Genomic DNA, 19847 nt, shown 5'->3' with positions numbered 1-19847 from the left:
TTTTCTACACGTGTGACCGTGACAATTTTATCCAGTGAGAGAAAGGAGGGCAGGTTCTGCGCCAGCGCTGCGAGGGAAACACAATTTACCTGCTTTGATAAGGAAAATCGCAATACCTGCACTTTGCCCGCACCTAAAACAAAGATGCAAAAAAATGCCTGGTTTTCCCTGCAACCACACACGCAGCCTCAAAAACCGCGATCAGTTCCAAATGTATCTTCCCCCTTTTGAAGTTTTTATCTTTCCTCAGCCAAGGATGGTGATTCGTTGCATAGCAGAACTCCGTCTGTTCATTTCAATATGAATGGGAATGAAAGTTTGGTGCTGCTGGAGCGATAGAGATGTGAAATTGCGGATGGCATGCAGAGTGGCCTCGACACGCAGGGTTAATTCACTCCTCTTTGATGTCTGCCTGTGTGTGAAATGAGCTGTTGGTCCAGAGTTCACACAAGCACACACCAGTATGCATCCACACACACGAACACACGTGTTCTGATCATCGCACCCGACACTCCACAGACCTCTCGAGTGGCTAAATGAGTCTAACCACACGGAAAGTATAGCCAACTTATATCCCAAACTGTACAGCACCAGAACACCAACAAAAAGTTCCACTTTTGTGTCCATGAGCGGTAAATCCATTGCTCTCTTTGGGATTTAACTCCAAAGCATCCTCAAACATTCACTCTCATAGCATCCACATGACAATAGGAGCTAAGCTGCCTGTAGGCAAAGACTGACTGCTGGCTTACACTCACAATGCTGATGTAAAGCAGATGATGCAGCTACAGAGCAGCAATAGTCAAAAGGAAATTTTATCTGGAACACACTATATGCATCAGACAGATAAATATGATTAAATTAGGTGAGCTGAAACCATAGTAACAAACCTTTGTTTAGGTAGTATGATGTCTTTTTAAAGTCCAATCGTCTTCAGATCTATTGTAAAAGTGATCCTAGTGTTTGTTTATTATTATTATTAATATATTTATGTTGTTTTAGGTAAAATAAAAAAAACAGTGTCGTTTTGGACATAGTTTCTCCAGAGTAGAATGAGTTCATTAGAAACTTGTATCTAAGTTTTAAGCACATCTGTTGGCGGAGAGTAAGCCTGCTCCAAAACACGCCTTAGGTCTTAAGCCGAACGGGATAAGCATCTATTGAAGACTCTTTTAAAACTTTAATAACAACATAACATAATTATGAACTAGATATATAGCATTACCTGTGATAATGCTAGTGTGAATGCTGTAAGCCAGGGTTCTCAAACTTAATTGACCACTGAAGGCGGAGTCTGGGCCGTATGGGGTTCCATTTGTGTCAAAAATATGTTTATTGCGTCCACAGTCTATATCTTTGGTCCATTGTCTATGTCTACTGAACAAGTTTATTGAACATACAGTATGTCATATTAAGGCAGGGGCCGCAAAATATTAACTTGGGGCAGCAAATGGTTTGAGAACCCTGCTGTAAGCTGAATTTGGCCACTGAAGATGCTAGCTGAGATCTTTGAAGCCAATAGCTGAAAATGCTGAAGCTGATAGCCAGCTAAAATATTAGCTAAATGCCAAATTAGCCCAAAAAAATAAAAAAAAAACCTAGGTTAGCCAAAACACCTAGCATGTAGCTGAATTTTTTTTAAAAAAGCCTAAAAAATTAGAAAAGTCTAAATTAGCCAAAACAGCTAGAGCGTATATATTAGCCAAACTCCAAAACACCCCCCAAAAACTTTTGAAAATCTTAAATTAGCCATAACAGCTAGCATGTAGCTGTACTTTGTCGACATTAGAAAGAGCCAATGTTGCGCTCATTTAAGCTGACGCTTGTTAGCTTGTCTTTCACGCAGATGAATCAACAGCGGAGTCGGAAAGCTAAATAGGAAGATGACTTTTTCAACCTTTTTCAACGTAAATGCCCAGAAATAACATTTGCAACACTGCCCTCTACTGGCTAAACACAACATTTAAAGTAACATCACATCAACAGTTAAATGACTTACAAAAATATCTAATCGAGTAATCATAGGTGGAAAATCACTGAAATACATTAGAACTGTAACCAATATATTTGGAAATTCAAAGTATTTCAGAATTAAATAGAGGGAATTGGCTGGCCATTAAGATTACCGGTGCAACAAAAATGGTGAGAAATGTCGAAACTATAGCCGTACAGTTTTGAACCAGATACCAGTTTAAAACGAAGACGTTCATGGATCTATTTGTCTACAAGTGGATGAATCAGACTTCTTGAAGCAGCATGATTTACTGTTCCTAATTCAAGACAATTTTAATAATAAATACTCAGAAATTCAGTTTTCATTTTAAGTTTCTTTATATCAAAAACATGTTAAAAATATGATTTTCTTTAGATTGGTTTTAAAGGACATTTTAATAATGGGTTCTTGGTGTTTTGAAAATGAGAACTCAAAATCAGCATAGTAGCAAGTGAACAAAAGTTCTGAACAGTTTAAGTTCAAGATAGAAAACTATCGTACTAGCAAAAAATAAAAACTCATCATTTCTTGTTATCTTTCAGTTCAACTGTGAACTGAGGTAATGATCTCTTTATGTACGGAAATAGTTTAACCTGAGACGATGGGGTGTTTTGTAACACCTAACTTTGATCTGCATCAATATTTCATGCTTGCATGCTTTTATGGGAGCCTGTCAGGCTCACAGCTTTTGGCAGTCAAGAGTCTAAGAGCAGCATCCCGACAAACACTATCTCAGCTGTCTGTTCTCCAATAAGAGAGCGAGAAGGAGGACGCACGTGTGGAAATTTGGTCAAAATGTGTTTTCTTTGTTCATTTTATGCACGTTTAAGCAACTGTTTGCACTTGAATTTCAGCTGAACAGATGTGAGTTTGTAGCACATCATGTGGCGAACAATCACTCTTCTGATCAATCCAAAGCAGGTGGTGACCAAAACTGTAATCTGACATCCTTTCTATTCTCACCATATATTTCAAAAACAATGTTTTCGTTTGAGAATCTGTTAGCATTCTAAACATTAAGACAGAACATGTAGTGTTTGTAAGAGTTAGTCTGAGGGAGTGATTGCATTGGTGGAGTACAAATCCCTTCAAACAACAAAGCCCTGGGGAAAGAGCCAGAGGCAGAGATGAGAGTGAGTGCAGCTTGGAGCCAAGAAGTGCGGAGGATAGATTTTAAAGGGAGCAGAAGCTTTTAAAGAGAGAAAACCAAAGGCTTTAAAGTCTCCACGTTAGGTTTCAAACTAGACACAATATCCTCAATATCCTATAGGTAGATCTCATAAAGACTCCTCCAGGGACAGAACAGAAGGAATACTATTGGAATAGAACCACAGAGAAAAGTTTGCGTGTGTCAGTGTGGAGCTCTATGGAATAGATTCAATAATGAGCTCAAATATTCATATATTCAAGATAATGTATAAAGAATCGTTTAAGTTTCACTACATAAAGATATGAGGAATTAAACAACTAAATATGTGGTTGTGTCAACTTGATTGTTGTAAAACAATCAATGCTTTTTTGATGACAACCACATTTGTGTTCATCAATGAGTCATGTGTAATAATGTTTACTAAAATGATGTGAGAGGGTTTTTCTGAGAGATACGTTTTCTTTACTTACCCTCCAATTTTTGGCAATGATTTCTGAAATAAATATACATTTCTATTTCCTGATATTCATGTTATTGTTTATTGAAATCAAGACGTAATATTTTGTGAGGATAATCAATATTCTATTTTGTGACTTGACAAAAATCTGCACTAGATCTGATAAGAACTGGATTGTGAAAGCTTAAAAATGAAATAACATGATAGGGGTGGGATTTTATTTGTTTGTTTCTTCCCACTCCTGTTCAAACACATGAAACTCTACTTGACTTTGGTTAATGATCACTATAGTTAATGAATCTGATGTGATCAAAGTGTGTATTGTGTGCATTAATGCAAAAATCAATTTATGATATTGAATAATGCGTTTTTCTTCTTTCATTTTCAACCTTTTTTATTGTTTTTTTAATCAATACATTTCTTTATTTCAGAAATGATTTGACATATCTGTGTGATTTTTTTGTTGCATTGTCAACAACTACTGCTTGAAATAAACCAATAAATCAAATTTTAAAAAAAAAGATAAATAAGGACTTTCTTTCAGATTCTAGTTTAATTTTAGATTTAAAATTGCTCCAGAGTAGACTATAAGTTGCAGGAGCCAAAAAAAACAACGAATAATATAGAAGAGAAAACAATATACCTGTCTCACTAGAGCAGGGGTGTCAAACTCAATCGACACCCAAAAGACACTTAAGGGCGCAGACCGAACAGGATAAACATTTATTGAACACACTAAAACAACATTTTTTAAACTTTAAAAGCGTTACTTTTCAACATTATTATGAATATTGAAAGGCAGGATTATTATTCCAGAATAAATCAATTTAAACCTTAACTTAATACCTTTTCAGTATTTTACTCTCCATAAAAATTTATTTTGTTAAAATGATACAAGTTAGAAATAAGCACGAGATGACATCAACATTAATATCAATGAAATAAAATGATCTGGAGGGCCGGATTAATTACCTGTCGGGCCGGACCTGGCCCCCGGGCCTTGACACTTGTGTACTAGAGGAGGGGTCCCCAAACTACGGCCCGCAGACCGGGTCCGGCCCGCCTCCACATTTGACCTGGTCCAAAAACGCAGACTGAGAACCACATAGAATGTGAGTTTTTATTCCACCCTTCTGGAGTCTGAACTATGATGTGAGAGGATAGACTATTTATTGGTTTAATAGTGATTCACTTTTTCTTTATTTCTTTAATTTTTTTTTTCTTACGCACATTTTTTGGACGTCTATACCTCATCAGCTCTTTCAGCTATTTAGCTCTTTTAGCTCTATTTAGCTTTATTTAGCTTTCAACTATTACAAGGAGCGGCTTCTTCTTCTTCTGCATTGCTGTCAGTAGCAAATACTAATACACACAGCGCCCTCTAATGGTCGTTAATAGGAATATAGAGAAATAATTTGGCTTTTTTTTAATCACATATAAGCTGCACCTGAGTATAAGTCACACCCCCACCCAAACAACACAAAAAAATGACTTATACTCCCCAAAAATACAGTAACTACATTTTAGAACCACCCACTTCTTCTGCCAGCAAAATTATACCATTTAGGAGTGTGATCAGTCGAACAAAAAGTGCAGGAAATCAAACCTCTGAGGATTCTACACCCCCCAGGCTCAGCCACAGCCCATATAAACTATTGTAACCGTAAAGAATATCTTGATCTCAATGCACAATAATTGACACGCCTATCACTTGGCAAGCATGGAAATTCAGAGCTATGAATAAAGCACTTTGCACCTGGAATTTTCTTGAGCGTCAAACCACTCCACATTTCCACGGCAACCCACTCAGGACACACTCAGGACAGGCTCTCGCTTCCTTTCATTCTATCAGGCACTGATAGCACCACAACATGCACTCTGTGAAACATCAAACACAAATTACACAAGCATGGGAACACACACTCTGCATTTAACCTCGGATAAACACAACAAAGAGAGAAAGAAATTGCCGCATCTGCAAAACGCAGCATCTGTCTCTGATAAAGGGTCCTATTTTGATACATGCTGCTGCTATTGTGTTTTCCTCCTTGCAGTGTGGATGAATTCGATTTTAGTTTTTCCTCATTTTATTAGGGAGCAATTAGCTACACAAATACGGACCCCTAAATGTGCAACAGTGGCTGTCAGGGAGATTCAGACGCCACCAACGTCTTTGCTAAATTTGAGCTGACATTGAAGCCACTTCTTCCTCCCCTGGAGTGGGCTTTTCGCGTCTCCATTCTGGTTATTCAAGGGAATACCGCTGTAATGTGAGATAATTAATAATGCCACCAGACACGAAACAAACAGACTCAGCATGTAACAAGCAGCACTGTGCCTTTAAGGCTTGCATCATCATTTATTCATCACTCAAGTGGTTTTAATCACAAAAGATTTAAATGTTAACGTTTGACAGGAGGGACACAGAGAAAGAGGTTTTTAAATAAATGTGCAGCCTAAATTTCAAGTGTTAATCATATTTATTTAAAACGATTATTTTTTTTATCATGTGACTTACGCTTTTTATCTTCATGCTGGGCTGCTCTCTGCTGATTTATATTTTTTCCTTTAACAAAAAAAAACAACAACATCACAGTAACCCATTGCCAGGCCATCAAGCTGGTAGGCTGAGAAATCCTTGTAACTTTCCCCTGTGTCAGAAAACCAATAAAAGGGCAGGAAAATAAATACAGAGTGTATGTGTTCCCCGCTATTCTCCTGTCAGCCAAAGGCAGTCGGGGGCTGGGAGTAATGGCGCCGACAAACTCTCGCCATGCTTAACGTTGAACTAACTCTCGCTTTTATGTGCCTCTAATGTCTGCAGTTATTTTTGAGTTTGTTGGCGTTAAGCATCTGTTGTAAATAAAAGAAGAGTGGGGATTACAACAAAAGACATCGAAAATGAAGATTCATGTAGGGAAAAACGGACTGTTAAAGAGATCATTAAAGATGCCAGACTAGGAGTTTGTTTTCAATGCTAGACTCTTGCATTGCTAAACAGAATTTACATAAAAAAATCGAAAAATATATTTGAACCCTTGATAAATTTGTATTTAAGAAACCTTTTGTAACCTCCTATTATAATGGCTGAATGATTACACAACTTAGTGAAAGTTATTTAAGGCTTAAGTTGATTTATTCTGGAATAATATTCCTGCCTTTTTATTATTCATAATTATGTTAAAAAGTTACGGTTTTAAAGTTTTTAAAAAACTGGCATTTTGCTAGCTTTTTGGTATTTATTAAGATTTAAAGGTTAGCTTATATTTTAGCTATATGCTAGCTGTTTTGACTAATTTAAGCTTTTTAAAAAGTTTTTTAGGCTGCTTTTGAGTTAGGCTAATATTTATAGGTTAGCTGTTTTGGCTAACTTAGGCTTTCTTTCACTCTTTCAGGCTATTTTGAAGTTTAACTATTTTTCAGCGACATGCTAGCTGTTTTTCTTTTTTTCAGTTTTTAGGCTAATATGGCATTTAGCTAATATTTTAGCTGGCTATTAGCGTCAGTGTTTTTAGCTATCAATTTCAGCATCTTCAGCTATCAGCACTAGCATCTTGAGCGGCCAAATTCAGCTTACAGCATTCACATGATAGCATTATTGCAGGTAATGATATATATTTAGTTCATAATTGTTTTAAAAAGTTACGGTTTTAAAGTTTTCAAATTTTAGTTTTAGAGTGTTCAAGTAATGTTTATCTTGTTTGACACGCAATCTAACGTGTGTTTTGAATTTTGGCCCCTTGGTGCGATTGAGTTTGACACCACTGCTTTAAACTCAGTCACAGAGACACAGAAACACAGCGGTAGTGGCTGTCATCCAGACATACCCCCAAGTGAGATAAAAGCCTGTTACGGGAAAATCTTAGAAGGATTCTTTTTATTTTTTTTTGTAGATTTTTGTAGAACTCCTCACAATAAATAAACCAACATTATCTGTACCTTCCATCCATTGGAAGTGCGACATTCACAGACGCCCACACCCAGCCGCGGCGTCTAGCTCAGGATCACAATTTTGACAGGTGGCGAGCAGCAAATTTGTAGTGCGGTAAAAGAGGGGCGGGTCACCTGTTTGCAGCTCCGAGGTTGTGAAGCCCTGATTTCATTGGAACAGCCAGCACGTCAAAAAACGACGACACCCTAAACTTAACCTTAACCATGCGTCAATATGTGACAACTTGGGAATGAGAATGTGTTGATTTGGGAAGATGTAGGCATTGTGTTTTATTACTGAAGTAGAACAGAAACCGAAACTAAACAAAGGAACCACTTTGGCATCGGTGCCTAACCCTAGCAATCAGAGAACTCTAAGGAGAAGAAGAGGATGCTAATAGTCTCACCCACAACTCAGAGGTTAATATCTAATGAGGTCCTGCCACTCTGCAGAAACTATGTCCTAGAAAACAACATGATTTTTGGTTTTTTATTTGGCAAAAAACCTCATAATTAAAATCTCACTGAGAATTATTTTACAGTAGATCAAAAGATAATGAAAGTGGGTCTTTAACAAAATTAGTTACCACGAATCCTATCAACAAAATAATCATACTGATATTAATGAGTCATCCTGCCCTTTCTACGTCTAATTAAAGAGGTTCTTTGAATGCATGCACATAGAAAAAGTATTTTTAACTAACAAAGACTTAACTGTTGGGTGAAAGGACAAATGCAATCACTTAGGAAAAGCCAGTAGGACCAAAAATAGGAGCTTAAATGTAGGCCAGTACAGAAGATTGTGTAGCCTGTGATGTTTCACATAACCAGATAAGAAGTAGCTCTTGTGTCAGGTCGAGTTGAGATTAGACCAGATAAAAGGGAAGACCAAGGGGGGGCAGGAGGTGTAGCGTGCCCTCCCTCCACTGTAGACAATTTAACCTTTTTGAAAAGCACCAAACAGAGGTCGTAAATTAAAAAAAAAAGATCATAAATAAGAGCTTAATCAGCCGTTGTGATCATTTACTGAGCGAGCAGGGGGGGTGATGGTAAAAGCTGACAGCACTTTAAGAGAAGGTTCGGAATGTTTGACAGATTATTGTTCATTTCTGCAGTCAGCGATCCTGGCGAAATCCACCGCAGCACTTTACAGAGATGTTGGGGCTTGTTGTGAGAAAACCAGAGAGGTAAAACAGACATAACCCATCAAACGGAACAAGAGGTTTCAGGGGCAGCACGAAAAAGAAAAGAAAAACACACACCAGCACGCACATGCGCACTGGCAGCACTGGAGACAAGAAGGTCTGTGTTGAACTGAGATAAACCTGCAGCTGGCGTGTGGTCAGCAGAGCAGCTTATGCAGTGTTGACAAAGCGGCACAAAGACTCAGAGGAGACAAAGAAGAAACCTGGCCTGATAAAAACAAATTGAGCTCTTATGAAAATGAACAAAGCCCTCATCCATCACTTCAAATCTCCTCCACGTTTGCACGTGGGCGTATTGATCCAGATGCTGCTCTCAGGTTTCCAATAATCAAGAGCAGCACAACGGCAAAGGAAAATGCGCGGAGGCAGGAGCGGACACACCCTCGGAGCTGCAGAGTGTCGGAGCCGAGGGCTTTGGGATCAGTCAAATGTCAGATCCTAAATTATTCATGCTGACTTCTTATTGAAACAAATTTCAATTTCAGAAGGAATGAGCAATTTGAACATATGTTGCGCTAGCTTAAGATTCAAGTAGTTCCGCTGCTGTGGAAATCGTCCTGACATTGAGTGCATGCCTCTTTAAGAAAAGTCTTTTAGTAAGTTTAATAGAACGCTTAAATGCAATAGTCAAATACAGGGAAAAGTTTGGAACGGGTAATGATATATAATAATGCTTTTCCGTACCTCTACAGGTGGCTGCAGTGTTGATAGATTGAAAGTTTTCTTTAAATTTTGCAACTGCTGCACTTTTCTTTCTTTTTTTGGAAACACTGAAGGAAAAGACTGTCCAATTAAATTTTTTTTTAATTGGACAGTCTCAATGAGACATAAACCTACACCGACTGATAAAAAAAAATGCAAACACAACTTATATGAGTGTGACTATGTGTAGAATTAAGTGTGATTCAAATTAGTATATTTCCTCAATTTAATTTAGCTTTTACATCTGTTAGTTTTTGCAGATCCGTGCTGTGACAGCCACTAGTTAGAGTCTTAAATAACAAACAACTTTCACCCTGTATTTGCTCCTCTAAAGAGTTGCCAAAATAGCCTGAGTACCTCTGGCAATTGGCTCCTTATTGGCAGGATAATTAGAAAGGATGACATCGGCATCACCTCCCCTGCTCCATTCTGAACACTGGGGTGCTGCTCAAACTCACATAGAATGAGATACCTATTTGTGATTCCAGAACTCACAAGAATATGTTTTATTTCTTTATAAAAGTTGAATATAAATCATGGGTCTTAAAGCCTTGTTTCCACTGAGGGGTTTGTTTTCATGGTCTAGACCGCTAGCGTGTCATTCTAGTGCGACGACTAGAAAAGCAACAACATTAGAGCGTATCCAGCAATACGGGATGTTTGCAGTTCCACTACAGACCAGGCGTTGCTGTTGTTTGTTGGTATTTTCAATATAACCAAAAGACTACACAGGAAACCGCAAAAACATGAATGCTAACAAGGGTTAACTTTCTAATGTCGACAAAGTATTGATTGAGCTTTCTAGTTTTTGTGAGCTAAAACTTGCCTGATGCCACTAAAACAAGAGGATGTTAACACTGAGTTGTTGCTGATCCTGCATCACTCTTGACTCAGAATCGGCCTGCTAGTAGTCGCTGACCTCTTGATCAAAAACTGGACTTCACACTCATCTGCCCATCCCACCTTCTGAGGAGGCTGACTCCCAATGAGACTCTATTAACCTGTTATTGGTTTTCGATATGTTAGCTGATAACATCTGGCTGTTTCCTGACGTTTTCTTCTTTTAGCTCCATTCTGTTACCGCTTTGATTTCTACCGGATTTACTTTTGCAATGAGCTTTGGCTACTCTACTTCTTAGGTACAGAGTCAGCCTGAAGCCCCTTCTGTGATACATTTTTCCCACATACAGTGTGAAACAGGAATGGGGGGGGTTGATGTGTCAGAAATGGGAATCAGAACTGATGTTTGCAGAAAGGCTGAGTGTTGATGATGCAGCGATGAGTCTAAAAAAGGTCATGCTACCTCACAGAGAGAATTGGAGTTTCTGACAGTAGATAATAGTAGAAAGCTACCAAGAATCCAAATCTTTGCTTAAAACATCCACAAAATTGTTACAATAACAATGAACGGAGAATAACTTACACTTTACACACTTTATAGTTCAACCAGTTCCATCCATCATGGCATGAGACTGATTGGACCCGTCCCTGGACTAACTAAACCCACATGTTCTTGGCTTCTGAGATCATGTGTGTGCAGTGGGACAGAGCCGAGCAAAATATCTCCATAACAAACGTTAAACAAAAACAGATTGTGGTGGTTGTGGGTGGCTGATGTGGTGGACAGATTTCCTCAATCTCTGCCGATAGCCCGGGCCTCTTTTTACATTCCATCATCCACCACAGTAGACCGCAACTCTCACTGGAGCACAGGTTGTTGGCTCACTTTTGCACAAATAGTATGCGTGACAGAATGAAATGCTTTACATGTGTGTTTGAATATGTGTGCGTGTGAGCTGTAATTATATTGTATACGTGTTTATATGTTGGTGTGTTAAGATTTTTGGATCCAACAGGTATGCTTGGAATATTTGAGTATGTGTGTGGACAGACCTTGTGTGTCAGAAGAGTCATAACCCTCTAGTGTAACAGTAAAATCTGTTTTTAAGTCTGATCTGTTTGCTAAGCTGTTTGACAGGATCAGTTTCACACAAAAAAAAACATATCAGCATTTTATTATAAATATGTAAAAGGACACATATATCCTATCGAGTCTATTTTTGTGTATCTTCAAACTCCTTCAAGGTCTCCGGTCTCAAGTTGCAATTTTGATTTGAAATTTGCTAATTCTTCATTGTAAATAAGTAATAGGTAACAAATATTCATATTACAGGGTTATTTACACTTTCAGTGTGACTTGGGCAATGTCTGAATTCCCCGCCCAATCACTACATAGTGCACTTTATAGTGCGTTCACCATTTTCTAGTGCTGTCCGAATCTACTGATTCCAAAATCGAGTGCACTAGAAATTTACCAAAAGTCTTTGCGAAAAACTAGCATGCATTGAATGTCACTGTGTTAGCAAATATAGACCACAATGCATTGCGGTTGAAGAATTTTTCCAAAAGAAAAAAAAAAATGTTTAAGTGTAATTTTTGAATAAACCATCCACATTTTCATCATCAGAACACAGTGGAGTTACAAATAGGTGTTGTGAAATGTTTGATTTTCACTTTGTGAAATCAGTGACGTCATATCCGCTGTTTAGCAAAACAAAGTAGTGAGCATGGTGTCCAAGTTGCTCTTAAAATCCAGGGAACTATAGAGTCCCACACTATATAGTTTTTTACTAAAGGGATTAAGGTGGAAATTCAAACAGAGTCTTAGTTTTTTTAATAGTGCACACGTTATTTTATGATGTTTTCTAAAGTAAATAATGATTTGATGGTATTCATAATAAATATACTAAATAAAGACACTTGAATGCATACAAAAATTTGAATTAAAAATATTTTTGCTTTTTTAAATTTAATCAGTTGGTAATTATTCTGCTTTTTATGTTTTCTTTGGATTTCATTGTTTTGATCAAAATAAAGTTGATCTCTGAATTTTTGCATTGAATCAATTTGTTTATTGTTGGGTTAATGGTACTGCTGAAGCTGTGCTTGTTTCTGATGTTGATAAAGACTTTTAAAAAATACATTTCAATACAAGGATCAACTGCTGGCAAACAAATGTCACAACAAACAGGATAAGAACTATGGGCAGTCCGGGTCTGCTTTCATTAAAATTTACCAATTCTGGTAGCTTCCACCACCTGATAATTCCATCCATCTTGCATTGTTTGACACTACATTTCCATACAAAAATGCTCGCACATCCGTCTTTGTTGTCAAGCCATCCTTCATTCCCTGCCTCCCTCCGAAATACCCACAACCTCTGCTCGACAAGCTGCCCACTCTCCCATCCCTCCTGCACACTTTACTTCCATCTCCTCTGATCCATCACTCACCCACTTTCTTCCTGTCACTCCCACAGGCGATGCTAACATCTTGACCAAACTTGGACACAGTAAATGCCAACATGGCTTTAGAAATTAAACAACTTACTTATTTCTAGCTTTATATTGAGCTCTTTCCCTACATTGCACTCGCTGTCAAAACCAAACCATCAAGAGACACTGAACGGGCCACACTTAGCTTCACTCATCTCTTCCCATGTAAGACAAACTCAAAAATAATTTGCACAGAGTTAAATTTTTTTGTCTGTGAGAATAAACTGCGCATGAAGAGGAAAGGGGCGCAGAGGGAGGGAATCTTGTTACCAGCCTGCATAGCCCTGGGAAGAGTTCCATCAGACACACATATAGAGAGAGGCATCCATTTAGAAAATGGCTTTTCTAGGCATGCTGGGCCATTTAGCACACCCTGTGACGACTCCTGTTTGGGGCAATGATAAATGTTCTTTCACACCCCGTCCGCACACACAGGCAGGCCAGCGCACACACGTGCAGCCATATGGGCAGCCAACGCAAGACATGGCAGTGATGAACCCAACATTTCTGGGAGACTGGTTTCATTGGGTTTGGCCTGAAGAAAGTTCTATAAACACTTGTTGAGCGAACTGAGATCCAACGGAGACGTTAGCCAGTTAAGCATTTTATCTGAGCGGGAACTCTTAGCCACACCAGATCTGATGAGGCGCCATCTCTGACCATAAATGCAGTGCATACCACTAAAATGATATTTTTTAATGCATTTTCAGCATCAACAATAAAATAAATAATTTATTAACATCTATTCATCCATGTTCTAAACTGCCTCAATACCTTTTGAGGTCATGGGGTTGCTGGAGCTTATCCTGGCCACTGTTGGCAAAGATGGGGTACACCCTTGGCAAGTCGCCAGTTCATATACGCATTCACACCTTGGGACAATTCAGCAATGAGCTGTCACAGCTGCACTTGGGGAATATTTGGTGGTTTAAACCCTCCAATCTAACAACCGCCTGGGGCCCCCAACACTCTAGGGCCCCAAGATGTCTAAAATAAACTTTATGCCCATTTTTATTATTGTTTAAGTCAGTCATTTAAAAAAACACCCCAAAATACTGAAATGGCATTAGGCTGAAAATGTGAAATTGTTTGGTCTCCCCCCGTCCCTCTGCAGCAATGGAATACTCCAGTAAGGTTGAGAGGTATTGTCTGTAGTTCTATTATAGTCAATTCTTCTGACTAGGAAGTGACTAATAAAATTAGCCCATTCAACAAATGTAATGCTTTTTTCCTCATGTAAAAATAATGCATATAAAATACATTTCTTTGACATTTAAATGTGATTTCAGCTTTTAAATGCTTATCATTCCTGACATTGATGCTGTCTAAAAGCAGACTTGTAAGGAAGTTATTTTATGTTTTTTTCCCTCAATAAGATTACAAAGTAGATTAGTAAGTAATACAACTGCTGCAGAGGACCCCATGTTATCGTTCTGGGCCTTAAAACTGGATGGACACTCTACCACTGAGCAGTGGTGCCAAAAACTATTATTTTAATAGTCGACTATTCACCGATTATTTTTTTTGATTAGTCGACTAATCGAGTCATGAACAAAGTGGATGTAAAGCTGGATGTAAAGCTAACCATCATTAGCTTTAGCTAACAACAAACTGGATATATAGTATAGAATGTAAGCTAAATTTGGCGACTGAAGATGGTGAAATTTATAGCTAAAAATGTTGAAGTTCATAGCTAAAATCACTGAGGCTAATGCTAAAGCTGATAGCTAGCTGAAATATTATTTGAATGACAAATTAGCTTAAAAACGGAGAAAAAAACTAGCGTGTAAATATTAGCCTAACCCCAAAACAGCATAAATACCTAAAAAAAAGCCTAAATTAGCTAAAACAGCTAGCATGTAGCTGAAATATTAGTTTAACTCCAAAATAGCCAAAAAACCTTAATAAATGCCAACAGTTCAAAAAGCTAGCAGAATGCCATTAAAACTTTCAACTTTACTACACTCTGACTACATATAACATAAAGTAATGATTAATCGACAATTAAATTAGTCGTTGACTATTTTAATAGTCGATTAGTTGTGAATTAGTCGTCTAATCCAGTGTTTTTCAACCATAGAGCGTATACCACTACTGTGCCGTGAGAGATGGTCAAGTGTGCCGCGGGAAATTACCAATATTCACATATCTAAAACATTTACCATCACTATGGTATACGCTCTGTGTTCATCCAAACGACCCTGATTTAACACTGGATAGTTTTGAATATGCAAGATGGTAAAATAAATATTTATTTGATTCTATAAATGACTAATCAGAATGATATTACCGCAATTCAGCCGCAAAACTATCCTCAAACTCAGCTTTTAGGAAAGTCCCTCCCCCTTCAGCTGTCTCCGATCACATGTCATCAATCTGACCAATCAGAAGTGGGTAACGTCCTCACTTCCTTGTTTTGATTCGGCTCATAAAGTCTCTCAGTTCCAACTAAAATAACAGCTAAAGCTCGTGTTTAGCGGTGTAGCTTCCAGCGGGATCCGACGTCAGACAATTTAAAAAGTGGACAAAAGAATGAAGCTCAGAAACGACAGTATGCCGGCATCTGCGTGAGTTTAGGCACTACAGCCCCCATGATGCATTGGGTTAAGTGCGAGCGCTGGGTGGAAGGGGAGGGGCTTACACGTTCAGCAGCGCAAGAGCCAAATAGGGAGAGAGATAGAGAGAAAACATCAACACAAAATGTAAAGAAAATGTAAAGAAAAAGAAGATAAAAACTGGAATCTTTTGGCTTTTCTTGATAGTTTGAAGGAACTGTCTGCAGGAAATATTCTATATGTATATATATTCTGTATATATTTAGGGCTCCACAATCAACCTGTCCAGACACCTGAGAACTGAGAGAATCTTCTCTAAAACAGAGCAGATCATCACTAAGAGAAGAAAGCAGATGACATCCTCAAAGCTGATACTCTTTTGTCTTTCTTTATGCTGTTGGGAATAAAAGTCTGTTGGTTTTTTACACTTTCATTTGTATTTGGGTTGTGGTTGCAGAGTTTTGTGTTGTTCACTTCAAATGTGTTTAAAAAGAAAAAAGCTTAAAATGCGTAGAGTTAAAAACTGAATAGTTAATTGTTAGTTCTTTTACCATTAATTTTGTACATTCTATCTGGAAGGGATAAATAACAGCATATACATAATTTACACTTTATATGAATAAAAACATATTTACATCATGGATTTTGTGCATAATCTTATCTGGTAGTTTATAATGAATCAAACAGAGCAAACAACAATTTAAAATACAATTTGGTAGCCAAAAGAGCTGCTGTTTTAGGAAAACGAATGTAAAATAATTGAATTTTGAGCCAGAATTCTCATCACTGTTGTGGAGGGAAACAAGAAAAGAGCGTTGTTTTTACTTTTTCTGATAGTTTTGGAAGTATTTTTAAAAAGAGAGAAAAGAAAATTCATAAAAACTGATTATTTAGAAGTATTTTTTTATTTATTTTTTTAATCATTCATTAATGATAATAAATGTAGACCGTTTTGATGAAATATACATTTAACTTGAGCAAATTGATTAATGATGCTTCCCACTTATATAAAAAAATGTACACTAGATTGTGGAGGTACTGTACATCGATACAGACTAATTTTTTTTACCTTTTTGGACGCTAGTGTGCTGCGGGATTTTTTTCATGGAAAAAGTGTACCTTGACTCAAAAAAGGTTGAAAAACACTGGTCTTATTGTGGCAGCCCTACCTCTGAGTCAGCCATATAAAATAAGAATGTTTCAGTTACTCTATTTGGACTTCAAACTGAAATAAATATCTATGCTAGGAATGTAAATATGGAGGCTGTTCAGCCACAAGTTTAGTTCTGCTGATAATAATGAAGTTATTCAGCAATTATCTGTATTCATGAGTGATAGATTTGTCAGAGTAATAGAAGAAATCAGTAAAATATTAACCCTAGATTTGGTTCCGTTTAGGTGTAGCTTTCAGAAATAGCTGAAAAAAGCGAGACAATTCACACTTTCACTTTTTTGTAAATCAATACCTGCAAAGTGCATTTAAATTAAAATAGAAGGTAATATTTTCTCACATTGTGACATTTTGACCTATTTTGTTTCTACTGCTTAAAATGAATGTCTGCCTTTTGTCCCATAGCGGCCATTACCTTTAACACCAGCACGACCTCTGACCTGACAGCTTATTCCTCTTTTCTCTGGGATGCATCAATGTCACCAGCGTAGCACCAGCTATCCAACATCCCACTGTTAAAGCTAGAATTAAAGCCCCAGGCGCTGCACCGGCTGGATGAATCGACTCACCCAAACAGCAATAATGAAGCATTTATCTGTGGGTGCATTACAAACCCTGGAAGCATGGTAAATATGCACATGGTGGAAGTATGATGAAACAGTGTCAATAACACCGTTGTCAGCCATCTGCTGTGCCACAAGACATACACATGCTGCACAGATACTGATACCAGGACAAGGAGCCAGCCCAAATGTTCTGCTAAACGCATGTGTTGATGGTGCTGGAACTAATATGAATCCAATTCAGTGAGAAACCCATTGCTCCTTCCAGCAATCCAGACACCTGAGGTCACGAAGAATGTTTGGTCTTAAACGTTTATGTGCATTGGAGAGTAAAAAAACGATCTCACGTGAAGCCATTACTTTGAAAGAAAAGCCTTGAATCGGACGGAATTTCTCCGGCGCAGACATGCTGCCTCGGTGTCACATGCCCACACTGATGTTGTACAACCTCACCCAGTGAAATCTGATAAATAATGCAAGGAAACGCAGGGCGTCGCATGCAAAGGATGACGTCAACTTACCGATTTCATCTGCTCAGTTCCAGTTACGTGCTGGAGAACCTTCTCCAGTTCTTTCTCGATCCGTTGAGCCCAGTGAATCATCCTGGAAGCAGAAGATTTCATAATCAACTAGATGTTTTTTTTTTTATTTCTCTTCAATCAAGTGTGTTTAAAAAGAAAAAAAATGCCGGTATGCTTGCTTCCTTTCTATTGGCTATTATCTGAATTTGTCATCGGTACCTCCTTCAACTATCATGCGTATATCTTGGCCTTGGTGGTGCTAATGTGCCCGTCTTGGCCCGACTGAGATCAGCAGCAACAAAACTGCTCAGGTCTGACAGAAGTGCACCCTAAGCAGGAGCTGATCTCTGCTAGACAGAGCCAAGTTTGGAATTAAGAGATCAAACGGCTGAGGCTCATCACTGGATATCTCCCAGCAAGCAACAAATGACTTAATGGATTGAGATTTTTTTTCCAGATAAACGTTAAGATGAAACAGAAGCATATCTGCCAACCTGGTTTTACTCACACTCCTGATGTTGGAGAAAAAAAAGTTTATCTGTTTCTGAAGCTCAGAAATCAGATGAATCGGTTCCTGTGCTCGGCAGCCACTAACCTTTTCTTTTCAGCGGCCTGCCGATAAGTAATCGCTCGCATCAGCATTAGAAAACAACCCAATTGATTGTCTTTTAATATGATAACAGAAACAAATGTCATCTTCAAATGTCAGATTGTTGTGAGGAACAAGAGGGAAGTTATTAAATCGCAGGAATCTGCCAAACAAAGTCACCAAACTGCAGCAGAGCTGGTCAGCAGAGAAGCATCAGAGAAAACGTGCAGTCAGTGAGCTCTGAGCCAGCGGTTAAGGGGACAAGATTACAGAGGGGGGGCTCTAAAGGAGAGCTTCCTCAAAGGAGGACAGAGGGGCTCGACTGTGGAGAGACCACTGACAATGTAAAGGTCACCTCTGTATCACATGAAACAGTATTTTGGCATCTATTTAAAGACCCACTCCGATGAAAATCAAGTTTTTGGTCTTTTTAACATGTTTATGTAGTATTTTTCTGGAGATGGACGCCATTTATTTAAAAGAATAAGGCAAAAATTGGCATTTATGAGTAATTATTTTTAATATTGTTGTTAATCAGGAGCAAACGAAGAAATATTGTTGAAAAAAGTTCATATTTGTTGTGTAGAAAGTAGGGCTGGGTTGAAAAATCGATTAAAAAGCTTAATAGATCAATAATCGATTCACAAAAGATATAAATAGATTTAGCACAAAAAGCTAGAGTCCGCTAGCTTGATGCTAACGTTTAATAGAATTTCCCATAGGACGGCTAATGCTAACGCTTGGTTGACCAAAGAAAATACATTGCTGACTAAATTAATTTACTTACAGGCATTAATGTCTTTTAAGGAAATAATGTTTAAAGTAACTATTTGTGGTCTAAAGCTTCGTTTTTTTCCCTCATACTGTTTTCTTCTTCTTGAATTAATTGTACTTATATAGCGCGATCGCCATCTAGTGGCCAAACTGAAACGCTCTCCAAGAGAAGGAGAACAATGTTTACAATGTTAATGATCTGAACATTTTTGTTAGAACTTCTCCTTTAGAAAATACATGTAACACTGTATGATGTTAACAGTCTCATTATTTTACTAATATGTTTTACAATAAGTGAACTGTATCAGATTAATATAAATATATTCAAATTAAATAATAGATTTTTAATGTATTTCTAAACAAATGTGTATACATTTTTAAACTTAAAATTGAATTGAATTGAAGAATCAAATCGGAAAAAAATCTGAATCTAATCGATTCAGGCTCTTGTGAATTGAATCATTTCTGGAAATTATAACCGATACCCAGCCCTAAAAAGTGCAGTGGGTGGGCCAGAAGCTCCCACACCGCCCTTGATAAAACGCATTCACGCCACCACTTCCAATGAAAAGCCTATAGCCTCGTTTCTACTAAGCGGTCCGGACCAGTATTTTCAGTTTTTCCCATTGTCAAATGGACCCATTAACCCTTTAACACCGGAGCTCCAGTGTTCATGTTCTTTGATTTACTGTAATTTTCAATTGGAAATACCTTGATCGTGTAAACGGTTGAAAAGTTACAATATGTTAGAGTTTATGTTTAAGCGTCACTGGCGACGCTGTTGAAGGTCCATTAAAAAGGGGAGCGGAACGGTTGGGGTGGAGCCGCTGTAGCCACCCGTTGATTGGCGAAGACAACGTTACAAAGCACCAAAATAGCGCTCATTTAAAGGGTCACATAAC

At 37.9% G+C, this 19847-nt stretch overlaps 1 protein-coding gene across 1 annotated transcript in view; it reads right to left on the bottom strand.

Annotated features, from left to right (window-relative positions):
- The window catches only part of cacna2d2a (calcium channel, voltage-dependent, alpha 2/delta subunit 2a), a gene marked incomplete in the record, with an annotated part of 243323 nt that overhangs the window by 172042 nt on the left and 51434 nt on the right, over nt 1-19847 (bottom strand). Inside the window, 1 exon segment of the mRNA XM_024269892.2 lies at nt 17583-17664. Coding sequence (XP_024125660.2) covers nt 17583-17664 — 82 coding nt within the window.

This window comes from Oryzias melastigma, linkage group LG5, assembly GCF_002922805.2.
Source record: "Oryzias melastigma strain HK-1 linkage group LG5, ASM292280v2, whole genome shotgun sequence".
Classification (NCBI taxonomy): Eukaryota; Metazoa; Chordata; class Actinopteri; order Beloniformes; family Adrianichthyidae; genus Oryzias; species Oryzias melastigma.
This window is presented reverse-complemented; position numbering and strand designations above follow the sequence as displayed.